Source organism: Ornithodoros turicata, chromosome 2 (assembly GCF_037126465.1).
Source record: "Ornithodoros turicata isolate Travis chromosome 2, ASM3712646v1, whole genome shotgun sequence".
In the NCBI taxonomy this organism is placed as follows: Eukaryota; Metazoa; Arthropoda; class Arachnida; order Ixodida; family Argasidae; genus Ornithodoros; species Ornithodoros turicata.
This window is the reverse complement of record NC_088202.1, coordinates 3,283,250-3,305,481: the sequence shown is the minus strand read 5'-3', so window position 1 is coordinate 3,305,481 and position 22,232 is coordinate 3,283,250. Positions and strand designations below refer to the sequence as shown.

Sequence of the window (22,232 nt, the reverse complement as noted above, 5' to 3'; positions counted from 1 at the left end):
GCCGGAGAATCCTTCCAATCACAGTGAACAGACAATGTCGTCTGACGGGTTCCTGCTTGGTCGGTAGTTGACACGATGTGTTACCGGTTCCACGTGCGAACCTTGTTGTGCCTGAAGAGTACAAGAATGTTAGTCCAACACGCTTAGCAATCGCCGCTGACTGCCTTTGTCGAGGATCCGTTCGAATACCTGGTAGATTATCAGCACGATATAGTTTCCATATTACAACAGCACTCCATACCTTTTAAATTTTATATGCGCGTGAAAGTATTGACGGTGAAGCAAGTTGGCGATTCGATGAGTAGCCACTTTGCTTTTCTAAGTGCTGTGTCGCGAGAAATTCGTAGTCTCGCGGATATAATGGTTGCGCTAAATGAAATGATTAGCGAGTTAGCGCGCAACCTTGAAAATTATCAGGGTGAAGGTAGCGGTTATGTCTCCCGGGACTTATCCGAAATCGAATTGAACATAAGCACGATTGAAGAAACCCAGACAACACGAAATGATCCGAGAAACGTCACTGGGATGTCACAATGGGGATGTTGCGGACATCCCAGGGATGTTCCAAACACAACCTAAACATGTCCGAAAAATGAAAAAATGAGACACCGAGAAATGTTTCAAGGATATCCCGCGAGTGTCCCTGAGGGATGTGCTTCCGTCATGAATGGGATGTCGCTGAGAAGCCCCCCCCCCTCGTCCCTCTCCCCTTTTCAGTGCAGTTCTTTCCATTTTGTAAGCTATATAATGTACAGAGCACTGCAAGCAACATGCACACACCTTGGTTAAACATGACAACATGTTATTGTTCCTTTTGATTAGCACGTGTTACCAACCAGTATGTTGATCATCAATAGTTTGAGGCTAATAAAATATCACAGTTCGAGCAAACACTTGTAGAGGGTTATAGCTCTTTCCTTAAAAAACACAAATCCCACTAAAAATGAGGGGTTACAGCTGCTGCTTCTAAAGGAATTCAAAGAGGCAAATAGGATGAAATGGTGAGATAGGAGAAGTTTAGGCACATTATGAGCAAGTATAGGCATTATAATATGCAACATTTACAAAATCCTTTCTGCATCACACCACAGCTTCGAACGCTGATAATGCAACTTAATTGCAGCAAAGAAAAGGTGGCACAAAAATTTCAAATGGGATGTAGTAGTAGTAATTGCGCGTAGTGTTTTGTTCCTCTGTAGTAAGGGAAAGTACTGTACTGCGAAAACACGCAAATAGTTATGTAGGGACCCCTACACTGCACTGCACTGTGCTGAGCACATCAGCAACAAATAAGAATAGTGGAAAATGGCTAAAAAAAGGCACTGTACAGGGCTGGAAAAACACACAAATAGTTATGTAGGCACCTCTACACTGCACTGCGCTGAGCAGATCAGCAACAAACAAGACTAGTGAAAACTGACTAAAAAAGGCACTGTAGTGTGGTGCGAAGACACGCAAATAGTTATGTAGGCACCCCTACACTGCACTGCACTGAGCAGATCAGAAACACATAAGACTGAAAGATGACTAAAAATGCGAAAACATGCAAATAGTTATGTCTGACAGTGAAAGACAGGTAGGAGCTGCAACAAAGCAACACATCAGCAGCATATAACATACTGCACAAAAAACAATGAGGTAAAGTTTGTACTCCAATAAGCCACACAGTGCACAATCTGTCACAGTCTTCACACGCCAGCTTTCTGCTGCTGCCTCTCACCTGCTTGAGGTGCGTGGCGTAGCCACGACATGGCTGCACTCTCCACTTCCTTTAGGGTATTCTCACCAGAATCGCTGACATTTCCTACCAAGCAGCCTGCAAGTACACAGTGAGTGAGGCATTTCTTACAGAAAGAAGTATCGATAAGAGATAATAATTTCAACATATAAACACATCCTGCAGAGAGGGGAATGTAATTATTCAACCAGAAAAAGCAAGTGATATATCAAAACCAAGGTTATTTGATAATGATTTTGACCGAAAATCTGTCCTATAGACCCCCCCGCCGTCGCACGTCACATCCAAGATATCATTGTGATTGTGAAGGAGTGAATCATTGGCAAAACAAACGCACGTTGGTGTAGCCGTTGTGCGGTTTGTGAGATATGGTCAGGGTAGTATCTGCCTCGCACGTGAAGTTTTTCTTCATATCACCTTCGCACAATGTCATCCTTCAATAAAAACAATCCTGACAACAACGCATGTCATTGGCGGCTGCCAACACACGTGTCTTGTTTTGCAAACGACAGATCTCGACATCTGGCATTGTGACAGATTGCTCGCAAACAGTAGGTCGTCTATTTCTTTGCAGGCTACGTTGTTGCTGAAACGGTAGGAAAGCGCGGACTCCTCCAAATTGCTGTACTCTTTTTGGCTGTGCCAAATACGTGTAAAATTTGAAAGCGTAGCCTTCACTATCCTAGATTATGTGCGCCACATAAAATTCCTGCATTTTGCAATGCTGATGATGATGATTAGTATTTTAATCGCGCAGCAGCGACAAAGGCTATAATGCGCCGGAACGTTGTTAAAAGTATGCATTCTAGGCAATGCATGTGGCACATCATGATCTCAGTTTCAACCACAGGGGGTGGTTCGCTTATCTCTGCTCAGGGTCTTTTTGGCATGGAGAATACGAAATACCTTGCACTTTTGCATGCTGGTAACACTGATGACAAGGCGTAAATAACCTCGCCATAATGAAATTCACAGGAACATGACATCTCTAGAGATAAACCTGGTGTCGCATGTGGGGCAGTTCAGGTGCACTTCTGGTATGGACAACTGAGGGAGAGGCAGCAGCGGATATGTGGCGAATACCGCTGGCTGCAAGTCAACGATACAGAGAGAATTGAATGTACACGTGATTATGCAGCAGTGTCACAAATGGGAGACACGGTATATCACAAGCTCATATACAATATCAAGAAGAAATTCAGTGAATATCGAAGGAAACTGTCTGAAAAAGTATTTGCAGTTGCAAAAATCACACATTTGTACAAACCGGAATGTTTCTGGTACAGTGTGTGGGGCAATTCGGGTACACTTCTGGTTTGGACAGGCGAGGGAGGGGCAGAAGCAGAGGTGGGGCAAATACTGCTCGCTGCAATTCAAGTATAGAAATAACTAAATGTACAGGTGAATATGCAACGATGTCAGAAATCAGAAATATCACAAGCTCGTAATAGAGTGAAAGAGAAAACAGAGTGCGTGCAAAGAAATAGACCAGAGCAGTCTTTCCTATTGCAACAAATCGGATATCAGGACAAACCAGAATATTCCTGGTAGAGCATGTGAGACAGTTCAGGTACTCTGAAGCTTGATGCTGCTGTCACGCTAGGCATATGAGATCGTCCTGAAAAAATATTCCTATTTTAATACCAACACATGCACAAACCCCACTCAGCAATATGAACAGGACTGTCAGAAACCTATGAAGGGAAAATCACGTTCCCTACATACCTTCAATATACCCTACTGGGATGCAGCTCCAATGAATCATCCTTTTCAACTTCGCTATGTCCACTGTACGAAGCATTGGGGCTGTTTTGGCTCCCTTGTGGAAAAGAATATGGTAATGTTGGTGGCGTTATAAATGATAGTATTGATAGTTCTGTATAGCGTTAGGTAACAGTGGTTAGGTAACAACTTTCTTGCACCGCTTTCCTTAAGTGACGGTGAACAGTTTGTCTGGATTTCTCCATACTGAGGTATCTCTCAAGGCTATGCAGCTCTCATTACAGCGCTCATATATTCCAAAATGTCACCTCGTTTGTGTTTCAGCTGCATCGGACTGTCGTGGTCATAACTGGTCACGATGCGCCTGCATCCACAATAGTAGTCACATAACATGCAGTTCAAGAAGTGTGGTAAGTCTAAATATACTTACTTTTGCTTGTCATTGCTCACAAAACTTTCATAGCACCCGCTCACGCCGTGCATCACACCAGACGCCCAGGACAAAGAAACACCGGAACGGCCGGAATCAGATAGCTAAACGGCTAAACTTAACTACCCAGTAAGCCACGAACGTCTACGGGACATCTAGAGGATGGTACACCGTGGATATTTTGGATATCTAGTACACATCCGGTTATGTCCAGCTAACGTGGAATGGATATGCTATGGATCGTCGGAAGCTCATCCATAACTGCATAGATGGATATCTTCTGGATGTAACAGCTGGACATTTGCACATCCAGTGGACGTGCTTGTGAGGCATTGCGACGTCTAATATACGTCCCATCGATGTTCCTACCGGATTAACATACGACAACATATAGACCAGATTGCAAATTAACTTTTTCAGCTATTTTGTGTGCGTGAACAGCGCAAATGCCGTAGCCGTTGCCGTACCCCATCCGACACGGCTTGGGCATTTCTGAGTAGCCTCTACTGGCGTACTGGATGGAACATATATTAAAATACCAATAGTTGCGGGATGTTTGTTAACTGTAGTGGGGGCGAAAACGTTTGTAACGGTGACGAGGATGAGTTTCTGCAATTAATTCGTACGTCTGCAATGAGTCAAATATTGTGTTTGTAATTCGGGCTATTGTATATGATGAGGTTACCTACTGAGTGGAGCTGTCAAACTGACAGGTTTCCTGTGTTGGTGGAAGAGTGGTACGTAGATACTTTGCAGAGAGCAGGACGCGAACAAATGGAAAAACTTGCTTTTACTTGTTCTCCAATTTCTCACGCTCTCGCAAGATAGATTCGCTTTCTTCTAGCGCTATACGTAAAAATTACTATTGAATTGATAATCGAAACAACGTTTCGTAAACGAACGTCTATATTACCGTATGTTAATCTGGTAGGAACATCGATTGAACGTATATTAGACGTCGCAATGCCTCACAACCACGTCCACCGGATGTGACAAATGTCCCATTGTTACATCCAGAGGATATCCATTTATACAGTTATGGATGAGCTTCCGACGATCCATAGTACATCCATTCCACGTTAGCTGGACATATCCGGATGTCTACTAGACATCCCAAATGCCTTAGACGTTTGGATCTTTCTGGTATGTCTAACAGACATTTGTGGTTTACTGGGTAAAGGCACATTTCTCTGCCGTATTAAAGAAAACAATATTGTTTCCTTATTTTTCGGACGCAATAAGATGTTCTAATAATTCAGAATCAATAATTCTTATTTTTTTTTTCATTATTTGGGTTTTGAGCGCCAGTTACAAACGTCCTCGATAGATGGCGCAGCGCTCGCATCTCTTACCCTCAAATTCTCTGACAACCCCCTTACAACCGCTTTCCGTACCACTCATCACCGAACGTTCCAATGTAGCTTCAATGGGGCGATTTCGCGGATTTCAAATGCTGCGTTTTAAACGAACATCCTATCAATGGGATCTGTTTGGGATGTCCCTACAAAGTTTCGTGTTGTCTGGGAAAGAGGATTGGTTGTGACACTGTAATTCCTGCCGAACTGTAAAAAAGAAGAACACTCAATAACATAAAATGCCCCGACAATGAGTGTTTCAAATACAATACTTTAGTGCTATTGCATCCTAAAAAAAAAATATATAGAAATGATTGGAAAACATATCGTAAATATCTCATTGATCTCGAATTGAATCCCACGGCTAGAGTCAAATTTTGGCCCGACGATCCGGTATCGTATTCGGAGATTGTAGAATTTGAAGAACGGAACCAAATTGAAGTGTATGTGTACTGGATGGGAGTATCCACACTTCCCGTGTTCCACGTTTCGCATTCAACGATAAAGTGCAATTATTGGAATATGATAATGACTTTTTTTAGATAAAGCATTTTAGTACATTGAATGGTAAGAAAGGTAGATTTTTTTGTGGAGTGTACAAGGGGATTTAGAACACAGGAAAACCTAGTGTCATATAGGAGAGTGTGCATGAATTTTGAGGAGCTTTTCTTGGAGTTCCCTGACCCAGGTAAGAATGTTCTAAAATTTGACAAGTTTTGTCACATGTTTGCATTTCCATATATTATCGGACTCGATACATCGGAGCTATCGGAGCATCGTATCGGAGCTACACCAGAAGACCAGATATTTCCCACTAGCTCCAATAAAGCAAAAGGTTGACGAGAGTTGGTTGTCAGAGTATCAGTTCACTCTAAAAGACAAATTGAATTACAAACCTGCAGCACAGGGTAAGTTACTTCTCACTTGTAATGATAAAATAGAGTATGCTGTACATTATCGTTTGTTGAGTCTATATTGCAAGTTAGGAATGCGGGTGAGCAAAATTCATAGTGTTGAAATTTTGTCAGGGTACGGTCTTTGGCCCGTACATTGAAATGAACATTAAGCGACGCATTGCAGCACAAACAGACTTTGAGAAGCAGACGTAAAAGATGAACTGTAACTCTTTGTACGGCCGCTGTTTACTGTCCCCCAGGCGATTTAGATCAATTAAGATAGCATTCACCAAAGAAGAGGCTCAATGATATAGCTCCCCAAACGACTGCATTCGATTTGAAATTTTGTCAGAGAATTGCGTGTTGTATGAGATGAAGAAAAGGAAGGTAAAATGTAGCTTTCCTTTGCAGATTGGTTTTTGTATTTTAGGTTATAGTAAGTTGATAATGTATGAATTTGTCTATTGCACTCTCTTAGAAAAGTTGAATTGTCCCATTACCATCATGTATTTGGATACCGATTCTATCATTGGTGTGTTTCATATGTCAGAGTATGAAGAGGAAATCGAAAAGATTGCAGATGATCATCTCGATCTTTCATCCTATCCCATTGATCATCCACTCTGTAGTGATAAAAATAAAGGTGCATTGTTCCGCTTCAAGGATGAGACTGGAGGTAGGATAATTAAAGAGGTGGTTGCTCTGAAAGCAAAAATGTATTCTATCCGATTGAGTGACGATAGTCAAATTGCTAGAGCAAAAGGTGTTAAGAAAAGTATTGCTCGTAAGGAATTGCATCATGGTGTATATAAAGATATTTTGTTTAATAGTGTGAAGGTAAGTCATCCACAAAGGACCATATGTAGTAAGCACCAATGCATGTATACAGTGGAAACAACTAAGCTTGCACTCATGCCCTATGAAGATAAGAGATACCTCTTTAATGTAATTGAGTCATACCCATATGGAAGCTGTGAAATTGGTAATGAGTAAGTATATTCTTTATTATGTGTATTGTGTTTCTTCTCACAGGTGGTGAAGCTTTTTCGGCTGGGTTTTTCTCCTTCACCTGATTGGCATCACAATTGGCACAATTCCCAGCACAATTGGCTTTAATAAATATATCTCAACTTGATTGGTATTACAGTTGCCACTAATAAATATATTTTCACTTGCACTTTTTGTGTATGACCCTTCTTTGCATGTCTCTGCATGTTATAAGCGCGCGGACAACCCTCCGCACACGCGCCGCGCAGGGAAAAATACACCAATGAAGTCGGCCAGGACGCGCTCGGCCGTTGCTAGGGGCCTTGGAGGCCGTACTGGACCGCACCGTATACTACTAACGCACAGCCTTACTGTCAGGCTTCATAAACAGTAGACTTAAAATAAATTCGCAGTGCAATAAAACGTTTTTCTAGTGAGCTTGAACAGAACGTTAGTGAACTGTTTTAATTCCGTGTTAGCACCGCGAAGCAAGAGAGTGCTATGGAACTATTCAAGACAATCTACCTCAGGAAATGTACAGAATGCTTTGCTCTTCACATTCATTACAACATCAACACTATGTTCACAACGTACTATTAAAGAGAAGAGTTCGAAAACTATTGCGGCCTCGGTGGCTCAGTCGGTAGCGTGTTCGTCTTCTGATCCCGAGATCGCGGGTTCGAACCCGGCCGAGGTCGCCAGCAACTTGGTGGCAGAGTACAAGTTGCTTAGACACGCCGTCTTCCGCGAGGGACGTTAAATACGGGGTGCCGTGTGATGAGCTTTCATCGCACGTTAAAGAACCCTCAGGTGGGCAAAAGCAATCCACAGACTGACCGCTGTGGCGTCGCTCATGATCTCAGTTGTCTCGCGACGTAAACACCCAATTATTATTATTATTATCGAAAACTATTGTAGGCATCCATTTCGCCTTTGTTGTTCATCACAACACCCGTAGCTATGAAGACGGCGTGAAGTATACGGTCGCAAGTTCTCACAAACGGTGCGGAGAGCGTTTCTTGGCGGACGGAAGAAATTTACAAAATCTGTCTCGTCCAGTTGAAAGGCATCCTGGCGCCAACACGTCCATGGGGCACATTTAGCCCTTGTGTAATCGCCCAAGCGAAGAATCCTTCCGCCATCTTCCTTTCCCAGGCAGAAATCAGGACTGGTTCCCGAATGGTCCCCAAGTGGTTCCATTTGCAGTTGAATGGTCTCAGATGGGTCCCCAAGTGGTATTAATGGTCCCACTCTGGCTTTAAGCGGGTTCCACTCTGGTCCCAGATAGGTCCCCAAGTGGCGTTAGTGGTCCCATTCTGGCTTTAAGCGGGTACCATTCTGGACCCAGATGGGTCCCAAAGTGGTGCAGTGTTCTCACCCTGGCTTTAAGCAGGTTCCATTCTGGGCCCAGATGGGTGCCAAAGTAGTGTGCGGTTCCCACTCTGGCTTTAAGCGGGTTCCATTCTGGGCTCAGATGGTTCCAGAAGTTCCAGCTGGTGCCTCACAGGTACCACTTTGTTCCCAGAAAGGTCACTTGAGACTCCAAGTTGGGCAGCTTCCCAGCTTCCCCCTTTGAGATTTCATATTGTCCACACTTGCTATATATCCTTCTGTTTTTTTATCTATTACTCTGATCTATTTTAGCAGATGCATGATCTTTTTTATTGCTGTTTATCCAGGTGCGCGCGTCTGCGATCAAATATATGCTGTATGCCTGTAACTCCAATTCGAGCACATATTCTCATCTGAAGGTGAATATCATAACACATTAAGTACCAGAGAAATGTAAAAAATACATCTCAACAACAACAAAGATTAAGCTCCATAATAGAAGAAAGACAACGACAAAAAAGGTAACTGCTTAGGCTGATGCAATGTGAAGACGCTACAGCGGTTACAAATTCAAACTTCAAACGGCGAGAGCCGAGAGGGAGAGGAGAGGGCAAGAGTGGCAGGTGGCATGGCAGTTGGAACTTGGACGCGTCGCAGCAAGTTGGTTTTGTCTTCAGTTGCTGTCGCAAAGATGGTGTATCTCCTGTGCAGTATTTACTTGTGTTTTAGTGGGCTTTGTAAGACAGTGCGATGACAATGGTTCCAGTGCAGCACATTGTCGATTTCCCGGAAGAGTTTTGAAGCCAAGAAGACCTAAACGGCGTAGGGGCAAAACGCACTGTGAAACGCCAATCGGACTGCACGTCGCGAATGTTTGCAGGTATGAGTGATGACCGTGATGTTTTGATTACTATTAAATAGATTTTCCATTTTAGAAACTTAGGAGGAACTTGAAGAGAAACAGGATAAGAAGATTCCGAACGTACGGTGAAGAGGAAGAGGGTGTCGCGACCTGCATGGAAAACAGGGGTGTCATGTGTCATCTTCTCTAAGAAAATACAAGATGTGAGGTGGCTAACGAACGAAAGCTCCCTGTGGTCCGTGAGTGCATCGCACAGTCAGGCATATGCTTTGTCAAGACACAGTGAGTGATCAGACTTATACTACGTAGTATGAACATGTAGAGATGTAGTGATTATTTCTTTTTGCTCAGTGTATGCTTTTAGCAGAATAAACGGTATTTACTTGAGCAATATGTGCATTTCTACGCATTATTTTCGGTCATGCATTCAGTGGTCTCAGCTGCTAAGTGGCCGGATCCTGGACCACCCAGCAGAGGGGACCACTGGATCAATTCCACTGGTTCCACTTCAAGTGGGACCATCGTGAAGCTGGTTACACTTTCAACTGGTCCCAGTCACTAAGTGGGACACACTCAAAGTGGGACCTGTCCAATAAACCACTTTGAAGTGGTCCCACTCCAGAGTAGTCGCATTATGAAGTGGTTTAACGAACTGGTCCCCCATGGGACCACTTGGCAATTGGGACCAGAGTGGGAACATTACCAGAGTGGGGCCAGAGTGGGACGAGTTCGTTCAACCATTTTGAAATGGTCCCATTCTAGATTTCTGCCTGGGTTGGCAGCTTCAACGTCAGCGCGTCGTTACGAGTAACGAAACGCAGAACGTTATCGATGCTCTGCTGTGGCACAATCTCTGCTCCTCGTTTAGCTTCTTCGTTGAGGCTATCGTACTCGTTACGAGCCCTTACGTGTTGTGATGTCACCGCCCTGAACGAACTACAGGTGGTGGTGAAAGGGCTGGCCGTTGTCGGCCTCACGTATGTGGGCAACGTCACGACTGACGCCCTGGGGAAATGTGCGTCCTGGGCCGTCTTCTAGGGGAACTGTGCCGACATATGTCTGAGAGCGTCTGAGGAAAACCCAGGAAAACCCAAAACGAACTACAGCTGCCAACGAGGCTGCAATCTTTTCGACCAATGGGGTTGTTTAATTTTGTTTGGATATCTCGCATGGTTTGTCTACGGTTTGTATATGGCTTGTCGTTGTCACTTCTTCGTCTTCTTTCTCGTCTTGATCTGCATCTTCTCGAGAATATCTCACAGCCCTCATGTAACCACTGGTGTGAATACCACGAAAGGGACAGGATGTCCTTTTGTAGACAGTCGTGGAGCAATACACATCCGTTTCTGTAGAAATTATGTTACTGCAAATCTCCAAACGAATATGTTTAACATTCTAACAAGTGGATAGGCCGACTCGTAAGGCAAGCGATCTCCTTCGATCGTTACTGGACCGACAGATTACGGCCTTGTCACGTTAACGAAAAGAGCGCGTCATACACCACGTGCTCGAGTTCACGAGTGCCTCGCGCTTCGTTAGATCATGAGCCATGTAGGCGATGAAGCCTGTGAGCACGTGAACACATTCGTTAAGCAGACGACACCGTTGGTCCTTACGCGAGCAGATTACGCCTTTGTCCCGTTAACGAAAAAAGCGCGTCACGTGAAACGTGTCACGTGTTCGTGTTAACGACAGCCCCGCCGCTCGTTGGCTCGCGAGCGATGAAAGTGATTAAGCCCCCAGGGCGGCAACCAGAAAAAACATTTCGCGAGGGGGGGGGGGTTCTATGGGGACTTTACATGGGGAGGAGAATTTCACCAAGTGTCTCCCAAATGCAAATGTACCATTTTGGCGGTTTACAGCCCCTAAAACCGCCAACATCCGGCCCCTAAATCCGGCTACGCCCCATGGTACGGACGGTGAGTTTGCAAGCTTCCGTTGCATATTCCAGCAAAGTCGGGTATTTCTGTCCCACAGTATTTTGCAAAGAGCATGACAAGGACTATTGGATGTCTATCGGTCATCCGAAAAATCTGCCTGGCTCCGCTCTTATATCTGTTGTTTTCTACAATACGCGTAAATTATGCTTTATGGCCCGGCTCTATTATTATGGCTCGGCCATTACATTATTATTATGGCCCATCTTTTGATCAAGTAAAGTAACACAATTATTTTTTATCTGTGCCTTGAAAGTCCTGTTACAGTGAAAAGGGTTTCAACGCTTCCACACGATGCTCCGAGTTCTCTGTCAGAAACTATTTCCTTGCACGCACAGTCGTCAAAGAATTACATAGCAAAGTATCTTTCTCTGAACGTTCGACTTTAGTTTATCTAAAATTGAGTGACCGTTCTTGTGATTTGTCAAACAAAATTCAAGTGCAGCTTGAGCAGGGTGTGCACCAACTTGTAAATCCTGAAAAACCAGGAATTGTCAGGAAATTTTGATGCGACTGGAAAAGTCAGGGGATTGTCAGGGAAGCTGCCAAAAGCACCTCAAGTCAGGAAAATCGCAGGCAAGTGCCATGACGACATGCAGCGAAATAAATGCATGCAGCGAAAGCCAAAATAAACTTGTTTGTTTTGACATGCAGCGAACTACGAATGCCGACCAATGGGGTTGAGCGGACACGCCGCAGTAATATTACTGCAAGTAACAGATAGCCACATACATGCTCAGAAAAGTAAGGCAGCCTCAATAATAAGTGGCCTTTAATGAGACAAAGACAAGGGTCATACTCGTATATTAGGCAGCAGGAGGTCTTCCTATAATGGAGAAAAAAAGTTCTCTTAAACAGCAAGGAAACCATGTATTATGTTTGTCTAAATTTCATAAGTGATTTGTATGATGGATGATCTGTACCGAAAAGTAAGGGCGGATACCAATTTTCCTTTTGTCTTGGTCAGGGAATTCGCTTCACATAGTGTGTGACAACCAGGAAAAGTGAGAGAATTTGAATCCTACAATTTGATGGACACCCTGTTCCCTATAGAGTGAAGATACGCGCTGTTGCACAATGTGTGGTGTCAGGACCACAAAGAAGAGACAACTGACTCCAAGGAATGTCGGGATGAGAATGAATGTTTAATTCCCGCGCTCTCGCGGTTGTCGAGCGGACGATACCGATGAGAATGCAGAGGATGAAGACGATGCGCTACAGGTGTCCCCCCACCGTCAGATGCGATGGAGGCGTATCGATGGAGCTGGTCCCCAGGAAACGCGCTTGGGGTTAGGGGCAGGCGAAAAGTCGACGGTCTGGACGGCAAGGGGAAAGTCTTCGTTCTCCACGAAGGCCGGCTTGACGCGGTCGACCGAAACTGTGTCCTGGCGGCCGCCTAGGTCAAGTACCATGGTCTTGTCGGACCGGGAGATGACACGGTAGGGTCCTGTGTAGGGGTGGTCTAGGGACTTGCGAGGGGTTGGAGCCCGGAGGAAAACGTGTGTGGCCTCGGCGAGAGCGGCTGGAACGTAAGAGTTCCGGCCAGAAGGGAACCGTGGAGAAGCAGGCCTAAGGGTCTTGAAGACGTCACGGAGGAGTGAGTGGCTTTGACGGCTAGCTCGAAAGGCGTGAACAAGTGGCCTATGGTCCGTATAAAGTGTAAAAGATCGGCCTTCCAGAAAGTAGCGGAAGTACTTGACGGCAGCGAACGCAGCGAGGAGTTCGCGGCCGAAGGCGCTGTAGCGTTGTTGGGCCGGCGAGAGTTTGACGGAAAAGAAGGAAATGGGTTGCCACTGCTGGTTGATGTGCTGCTGGAGCACGGCTCCGATGGCTGAGCCGGACGCATCCACCGCTAGTGATGTGGGCGCATCATGCCGGGGGTAGATGAGCATGACGGCGTTGGCGAGTGCCTCTTTGGCAGCCAGGAAAGCGTCCTCGGCATCCACCGTCCAAGCAAAACTGGCCGCATGGGGAGACTTCTTGGGAGAACGCAGGAGGGCCTCGAGCGGCGCCAACACAGACGCGCAGTTCGGAATAAAGCGCCGGTAGAAATTGAGTAGCCCAAGGTAGCGTCGAAGGTGGCGCAGTGTAGCCGGTCTTGGAAATTCGCGGACGGCCTGTACCTTCGAAGGAAGCGGTCTGATGGCGTTGCAATCGAGGAGGTGGCCAAGGAATTCGAGGGACGCGGCTCCGAACTGGCACTTTTGCACATTGATTATGATGCCGTATTCTTCGAGGCGCGCGAAGAGCTGGCGTAAATGGAGGCGATGTTGTTCGGGGCTTTCGCTTGCGACGAGTAGATCATCCATATACGTAAACACGAAGGGTAGTCCCCTTACCACCGAATCAATAAAGCGCTGAAATGTTTGGGCTGCGTTTTTCAATCCAAAAGGCATCCTAACGAACTCGAAGAGGCCGAATGGAGTGGTTACTGCTGTTTTATGGATGTCCTCTGGAGCCATGGAAATCTGATTGTACGCCTTTGTTAAATCAATTTCGGAGAAGGTGGTGGAGCCCTGGAGGTTAACGGCGAAGTCCTGAATGTTGGGGAGTGGATAGCGGTCAGGTAGTGTGGTAAGGTTTAGCGCGCGGTAATCACCACATGGTCTCCAGTCCCTGGTCTTCTAGGGAACCATGTGTAACGGTGACGACCAGTTGCTCGAGGACGGTCTCACCACCCCGATGTCCATCATGTGTTGGAATTCCGCCTTGGCAATTACCAGCTTCTCAGGGGCTCAACGACGGAAACGAGACGAGACTGGTTGGCCGGAGGTTATGATGCGATGGACTACATCATGCTTTATGGGCTTGGACCAGTCGGTGGGCTGCGTGAGGGACGGGAAATCCTTCAGGAGCTCGGCATAAGGAGACTCGAGTGCGGAGAGAGACTCGGCTTCTAAAAAGGGGGCTGAGTGAGCAGAGAAGAGACAACTGATTCCAAGGAAGGTCGGGATGAGAATGAATGTTTAATTCCCGCGCTCTCGCGGTTGTCGAGCGAACGATACCGATGAGAATGCAGAGGATGAAGACGATGCGCTACACAATGCACTGTAGCTCACGAGTCGTTGGTATCTCGTGCTTTAGTTACAAGTACTATGCTCGTCAAAGGGGAACAAAATAGAACATAGCAAACTGAAAAAAGTAATGCTGAGTGTTTACTAAACTGAAATTTAGACCTTCCAAATGATTAGGTTATAAACTTTACGCTCGTACAAGGGCACACTTAGCAAGATTTTCAGACGCCTTCTATCCTCACGTATTGTGAAAGCTTAGCCTTTCAAATGGGTTCACAAATTTAGTGAGTTCCTTGACAACGTGAAACAGGTCCAACTTACGAAGGCATCACACGTTAAGGGATCACATGTTATCGGATTAACTTCCTAGTTGCACGGTGGGATAACAAAAGAATCAATACTGATTTTAAGATTCATAGGAAGGGCTTGGAACACAGCTCATCGACTTTAAACTCTATCGGATCTCGATTCGACGGCGTCCCTTTTTTGGTTTTTCCGTTTCGCTTTAATGTCTTGTATCACTGAGAAGGATTAAATGACGTCGACAAGAAGCTGGCTGGAATACAAGTATTTCGATCCAAAAGACGTTTACAGGGACCGTATCAGTTTTTTCTCGTTTGATTCGACAAAAGATGTGTTCCTTAACACACAACCGAAGGTTTAAGTTCGGCAAACGAATGGTTTGCTCTCGGCATAATCTAAAGGAAATGCTGAAGTTACACAGAGCTGGCGACGCCCTATGGCAAGCGGCAGCAGGAGTTACATAAATTGCAGGGGCTCAACGAACAATTAACACAAACACAGCATAGCGCCAACATGTGACAGTGCGCGACAAGTCAGCGAGACCCGCTGCAGGCACTGATTGACTTTTCGTTTACTGCCTTGTTTCAGGGCAGTGGGAGCTCGAGCTCCCACTGCCCTGAAACAAGGCAGTGAAATTGGACGAAGCCGTGACAGGGTCAAGTTACTTCAGCCTTCAGGACCAGAAACTTGACCCTGTCACAGCTTCGTCCGATTACGTCATTGTAAGGTTTCTGCTCTTCGGTATTTACCGAAAAGTACAAATGAACGTACGCCGGTAAATTATTTGCGCGTTCCGCGGAGATAATTATTTACGGATAGTCGTCGAAATGAGGGCTTCAAATGTCTTCATTTGCTATCCCTTGGTGCTGAACTGCTTGGCGCTTGCACGAGATCATTCTTGAAAGAGCATATGTTTCGCCTAAATAGCTCAGACATGGTCTGAATGTTGCGAATAGTGAAGAACTAGGCGAGTTACAAATATGTCTGTTCGGTCACGGAGTGCCCTAGCACTCCCTCAATTTATCGTTCTCCCTCTGTAAAGCGTCAATGTGGAGCGAGCGTTTTCGAATTTAACGTTCCTACAGCGAAAAGAGCGCTGTGCTATGTCACCTGCATCGCTTAACGTGTACCTCAGTTTATTATAAGAAGTTTCGGTTTTCATAGTTGTCGTTTTAATGAAAAACTAATGGAAATATAGGTTGGTTCATTTGCGTGGGAACCTCCCATATCGTTTCTACCCGGCGCCTTTCAAAATATAGGTACCGAAAGCCGCCGATTCCTAGCGGACGAAATAGCCACCGATTCTTCCCACCGAATGTCCGAAAAATTAAGCACAGAAAGCTGGTAGGTGGTCATGGATGCCCTGGTCATGTATGACCTGCGAGTATGTCATCCATACGTTAGCGCATGACTTCGCGCGGCAATCTTTGCTGCGACTCACGCGCAAATACAACGTAAGGAGGCGTCCAGGACCACGCTCCAGCCTTCTTCAATCCTGTCCTGGTCCAGTGATCATTGGAGGAGACCTCAATGGCAAGCACATTCTTTGGGGCAGTGATAGCGACACTCCCAGTGGTAATAGCTTTGTGCAATAGCTTCACTCTACCCTACCTCATCCTCCTCAATGACGGCCACCCTACCTTCTTCATGCCTCCAAACTACCGAAGTGCCGTACATATAACGCTTGCCTCTCCTCGCATTCCCCTACTGTGGAAATGTGAGCAGCACATCTGGGCTTCAGATCATTTCCCATCTTCATTCCTCCGCCCAAAAAATCTTCTCCTCAGCCTAGCACACATTTCGTCACTAACTGGGATATCTTCACAATTATCACCAACTCTGCTGCCAACTCTATTGAGATTTTACAAGCCAATCCTCAGCCAAGACTGTTAAACTTTCTTCCATCAGGCCTAAAATCTACAGTAGCAAAATCCCAGCGTACTGATTGCACACCAGTCAGTGTAACGTCACGCTGGACGTTATTACAGGATATGCCGCAAATAATGGACATTCTTCTCAGTAAAAAGTGGCTTGGCCCAAGCTTTCCAAGTAAAAACACTTCATAAGTGGTTAGGCAATTTAGTATTTATTTTGAGTCCGATAACTTCAAGACCGACAATATCGCAATCGTGGATTTCGCAACAATTGCACGCGTACCTAAAGTGGATATTTCTCACGGGACATTGGGACATCCCTTCCGGGAACATTTTTGTTTCCGTTTCCCATGGCCTCCAATCTGACGACGAAGGGGGCATAAGCGTTTTGAATGTTCTGTGTGTGTCGATCGTTATGTATCCTGATCAACGTAAGATACATACTTTCTGCGCATGTGCCGTAGCATTTCTGTCCACAAACTTGACAACGAATGTTTCCATTCCGCGTCTATCCAGTCTAACTCAGCCTGTTTGACCACTGCTCAGACAGCCAACGCTCCTGCTGCAACACGTTGGATACTGACCCCACTCCCCGTCGAAACCATTTCTCACCCCCTCGCGCTTCGCGCTCTTGTGCCAAGCATCTGTGCCTCTGCGTTGTGCATTGCAGTGCTTTATGCAGATCTTTTCCTGAATGATATATGAATGAGCTTTTTCTGCCTGCGTCAGATGCACAGTGCAGGTATTTTGTGGACGCGTGTGATGGGCAAGATGAAAAAAATCTCAGAATTGTCATTAATAAGCACAAAGAGGGCCGTGAAGCACACGGAAGGCGAAAGGAAAAAATGCGGTGTAGTTGTAGCCCGCTGTAACCTAACTACTGTAGTTAACTACAAGAAAAAATAAGTTTAATTAGTAGATATAACTACAATTTTTGCATGTAGTTTCTAATTACTCTTTAACTACCATGCAGTAGTTTAACTAGTAGTTTAGCAAGTAGATAACTACTGCACATCCCTGTATAATACTTCCTAGAAATCGGTATTATAATACTAATACGCAATACTTTTATTCTGAGGCACTATAATACATAATACTAATACTTGTGTGTATTACACGAGTAATACTAGCAATACATTGATACATAACTGAGGGAGAAAGAATGGAGAAGAAAAAAAAGTTGGAGCTGGACGGACTAAAAATAATACGGAGAGGAAAAAAAAAGTTATTTACACGAGACAGACATTCTCCAATTGCCTTTTATTTGAGGTGCTTACATTTTTAGCATGTTCTCAAAGGCGTAGTCCTCACGAGTGCATGGCCTTTCCGGATATAATCAGATAGCGCTGATCAATTCGATAACATGGAAAAGCCTGCTCTCAGTGTGGCGAAGTCTTGATTTCGTCCAGCTTCGACGATAAAAGGTGGGCCGTTCAAAAGTGTGTGACTATCCTAGTGCAACAGCGTACAGGGGTGACTAAACAGGACGCGCTCTTTCATACGACAAAGGGTTTGCAATGGGATGACTCATCCTTAGGGACGCCGACCTGCAAGGAATACAGGGAAGCCTCCAGTAAGCTCTGCTCAGAACATTATCCCTTTGTGATAATTTGGGGCAGGGGAATAATAGAGTCCTTGTTCCTGTCAAAATGTTTCTGAGACAAGAAAAATTTCCGATAAACTGCATGAGTGACACTGACACTCAGCACGTTGCACTTACGACCTCTGGGAAAGTATTACACCTCCAAAATATTATAACACATGTAATACCTCTATGCTGTGTGTTATAATAGAGAAACAAATATATTTCGAAAATTAGGATTATAATACGTAATACAAATACTGAAAGGTATTAGAGTAATAGTATTACAATGCAAGGTATGAATATTACTGCCCACCCCTGCATGGAAGTACAATAAGAATAAATATGGTTTTGAGAAGTATTACCTTGTACCTGGAATGCGTCCGGCAACATAGCTCATCGAAGGTCGGAGTCCGTCTCCTAAGGTTAGACGTGGGACGACGAACGGAGAACAGGAGCGGTGCATGCGCTCTTGCTTGGAGAGTGATGACAGAACAACAGGTGACGTCATCTATTCTAGACCCGGCGTCGGGAACTTGGCGCCCCCATCGCCCGGCAGTAGCCGCAGTAGCCCCCTCCTGCACTCACGGTTGGGTCGCCGCAGGAGGGAGACCCCCACGTATAGCTGTGCGTGGCTTTCCCGTGTCTGGGGAAAGGGGGATCCTGGCGGTTGAGTGGACCCTGAGGTTGTTTTGGACCTTTCGGGGCCCCTCTGGGAAAGCAACACACCGCTTTGGCCCCTGCTTCCCATAGTCGGGTGGTCCTGGAAGGCCCGGCCAGGATTATTCAGCTAGTCGCCATCTCCCTTTTCATTACTTTCTCTTCCTTGGTCTCCTTCTTTCTCTCCTTTTCCTCTTTTCACCATCCTTGGCGGCAAGGGTCAACCTTGAGCGGTCTTTCACTCTCCAGAAGCTGCACTTGGGTATAGTGCAGAGGCAAGTGTTAGCGTGTGGGACACGTTCCCTCGTTGGGCTCGATGGTGGGCGACACACCTCCTGCACTGAATCAGTCTTCTCTTCTATGGATTCTTCTCGTACAAAAAAACATGATCAGCGCCAAAAGAGGCGCTGCACCGATGCACCAGCTATGCAAATCCTCGACTTGACTCCTGAACCTTGGTTTGCGAAGTTCCTCATAGTCCACTCGGAAGATGAGACCAAACCTATGGCTAAGGTATCACCATTCACTATTGCAAGAGAGTTAGAAAAGACAATAGGGAAATCTTATAATGCTCGAAAGCTGACCACAGGAGATCTACAAATTGAAGTGACCACAAGGCAACAAAGTTCCGCTCTCCTTTCACTTAATAAAATTTCTGATATATCAGTCACTGTGACCAGACACCGAACACTTAACATCGTGAAGGGCGTCATCTCAGAGTCTCAACTCCTTGACTGCTCAGACACTGAGATCGAGGAAGGACTTAAAGACCAAGGCGTTGTGACAGCAAGGAGAATTGTGATGCGTCGGGATGGTAAAGACATCCCGACGAAACACATCGTCCTTTCTTTTCAATTGCACAGGCTTCCTCAGACCATCAAAGCAGGGTATCTTAATTGCCATGTACGTCCGTATATCCCGAATCCGCGACGCTGTTTCAAGTGCCAGCGTTTTGGACATGGGTCGCAGGTCTGTCGAGGACAGGCGATCTGTCCAAAATGTGCTGGCATGGACCACTCTGCAGAATCCTGTGCAAACGAAGTCCGCTGTTTGAACTGCAAAGGGAGCCACCCTGTCTACTCCAGGTCCTGCCCTCGTTGGCAGGAAGAGAAGGAAGTACTCAAAGTAAAAGTGACGCAGAATATCTCGTATAAAGACGCAAAAACACAGGTAGAATTTGCCAAAAAAGGCACGTTCTCCGAAGTGGTGCGCCGGGGAGTGGCACCACTGCGGAAATCTGTGGAGACGCAGACTTCTGGGTCTCCACCCCACACTCCCCCCACACAAGAAAAGCCTGCGGAGAGCTTGCTTCCGCTGGCACCAGCTGCTCAGGTGGGCAGCCGGGAAGTAGCGGCCACAACCTCTACGGAGGTTGATGGCGAGCTGTCAGTTTGGGACGGGCTCACAGGGGGCTCATCCCAGGCTGCCACACACACGATGGATGTTGACGATGATGACTGCATGTCGCAGAAATCATCGCCAAGCCTTCCCCCCAATCCTTCCCCATGGAAGGAACAAAGAACGAAAAAAGGAGGCCGAGGCAGGGGCAGTACGTCCCTAGGGAAACACAAGCAGGCCCTCCCAAGGGTTACACCTCCTACATAATGTACAGTCTCTCTTTGTTCTTATTCATCACTACTTTCATTATGGGACAGGTAATCCTTCAGTGGAACTGTCGAGGCCTCTACACTAACATAGATGATGTACACGATCTCTTTGAAAAATACACTGCAGCTTGCTTCTGTTTACAGGAAACCTATCTTCAGGAACAAAGTTTCAATCCCTTCCGCAGACATACTATTTTTAGGAAGGACCGTACAAATACCACACGTGCGTCTGGAGGTGTGGCTATAGTCCTTCCGCAATCTGTGTGTGTAAAACAAATCCCACTTGTTACAGGGTTGGAAGCAGTTGCTGTTCAAGTGTGCCTCGATAGGGTTTTCACTATATGTTCACTGTACCTTCCCCCATCAGAATTAATAGAACAAAGAGATTTTGAAAACTTGTGTAATCAACTCCCACAGCCATTCATGATTCTGGGCGACCTGAATGCCCACAATCCTTTATGGGGCAGCGCAAGACTGGATACGCGAGGAAAAATGTTGGAGAGAGTTCTTCTTTCAAGGTCCCTTTGCATTTTGAACACTGGGCTGCCTACATACGTCAACTCCTCAACACAAAGTTTTTCTTGCTTGGACATTTCACTGTGCAGTCCTTCCTTCTTTCATTGTCTGGACTGGACCGTGGACCAGAATCCTCGTGGAAGTGACCACTTCCCGGTAGTTTTGAAATTTCGTGGTCCTACAAATTCCATCTCGACGCGACCGCGAAGGTGGAAACTTCAAGAGGCTGACTGGAGCTTTTTCCAGAACGAGGCAAAGCTTGTTTCTTCATATTTTGAACATATGTCTATTGAAGAGGCAAACGAGTTTGTCACAACGGCCATCATAAATGCCGCTGAACAGTCTGTCCCGCAGACATCTGGCCGGCTCCCCAAGCGTCCCAAACCTTGGTGGACGGATGAATGCACACAGACACGAAAGCAACAAAACAGAGCATGGGGTATCTTCCGCAGATACCCCACTCCTGAAAACCTCCTGACATTCAAGAGGGCACGAGCCAGGGCAAAATGGACCAGAAAACAAGCAAAACGGACGTCGTGGCGTAACTTTGTCTCTTCGTTAACGCGCACAACACCGTCAAAGGTTGTGTGGGATAGACTTCGAAAAATTAAGGGTGATTACACTAGTTTTTCCATTCCCCTGCTTCAGGTTAATGGCATACCGTGTCAGAGCCTAGAAGAGCAGGCTAACGTCCTTGGTCAACATTTCTCTGACGTATCGAGCTCCTCACATTATGATAGAAACTTCCTGCGTATTAAGGAGCAAGCCGAAAGGCAAACAATTCCAATTACGGGTGGTGACAACTACAAGTACAACCAGCCTTTTACCATGGTAGAACTCCAACGAGTGCTGGCTTCAGTAAAAGTCAGCGCTCCTGGACCAGACCGCATTGCATATCCAATGCTTAGTCATTTGTCCGATGATTCCAAAGAGCATCTATTGAAGTTCTTCAACACGGTCTGGGACAAGGGACAGATGCCATCAGCATGGAAAGTAGCCACAGTCATTCCTTTTTTAAAGCCCGGGAAAGATGCGTCCAGTCCAACAAGTTACCGACCTGTTGCATTAACTAGCTGCCTCGGTAAGACATTCGAAAGAATGGTCAATAACCGGCTGACGTACTATCTAGAGGACAATAACTACTTTAATAACTACCAGTGTGGTTTTAGACCTGCACGTTCAACGTTGGACCATCTAGTTAGACTAGAATCCACAATTCGTGAGGCGTTTGTGAGACGGCATCATTGTGTGTCAGTGTTTTTTGACCTCCAAAAAGCGTATGATACCACCTGGCGCTACGGTATTATCAGGGATCTCTATGCGCTTGGCATTCGAGGGCGACTCCTACGTTGCCTGATGAATTTCCTCCAGGGAAGGACGTTTAGGGTCCGTCTGGGGACAACTCTTTCACGTCCTT

The 22,232-nt window shown here is 45.9% G+C and overlaps 1 protein-coding gene across 1 annotated transcript; it reads left to right on the top strand.

Annotated features, from left to right (window-relative positions):
* Positions 1 to 19,118: 19,118 nt before the first annotated feature.
* LOC135382973 (uncharacterized) lies at positions 19,119 to 20,297 on the top strand. Its single transcript, XM_064612641.1, has one exon. The coding sequence runs from the start codon at positions 19,119 to 19,121 to the stop codon at positions 20,295 to 20,297; it is 1,179 nt and encodes a 392-aa protein (XP_064468711.1).
* The last annotated feature ends 1,935 nt before the right edge of the window (positions 20,298 to 22,232 follow it).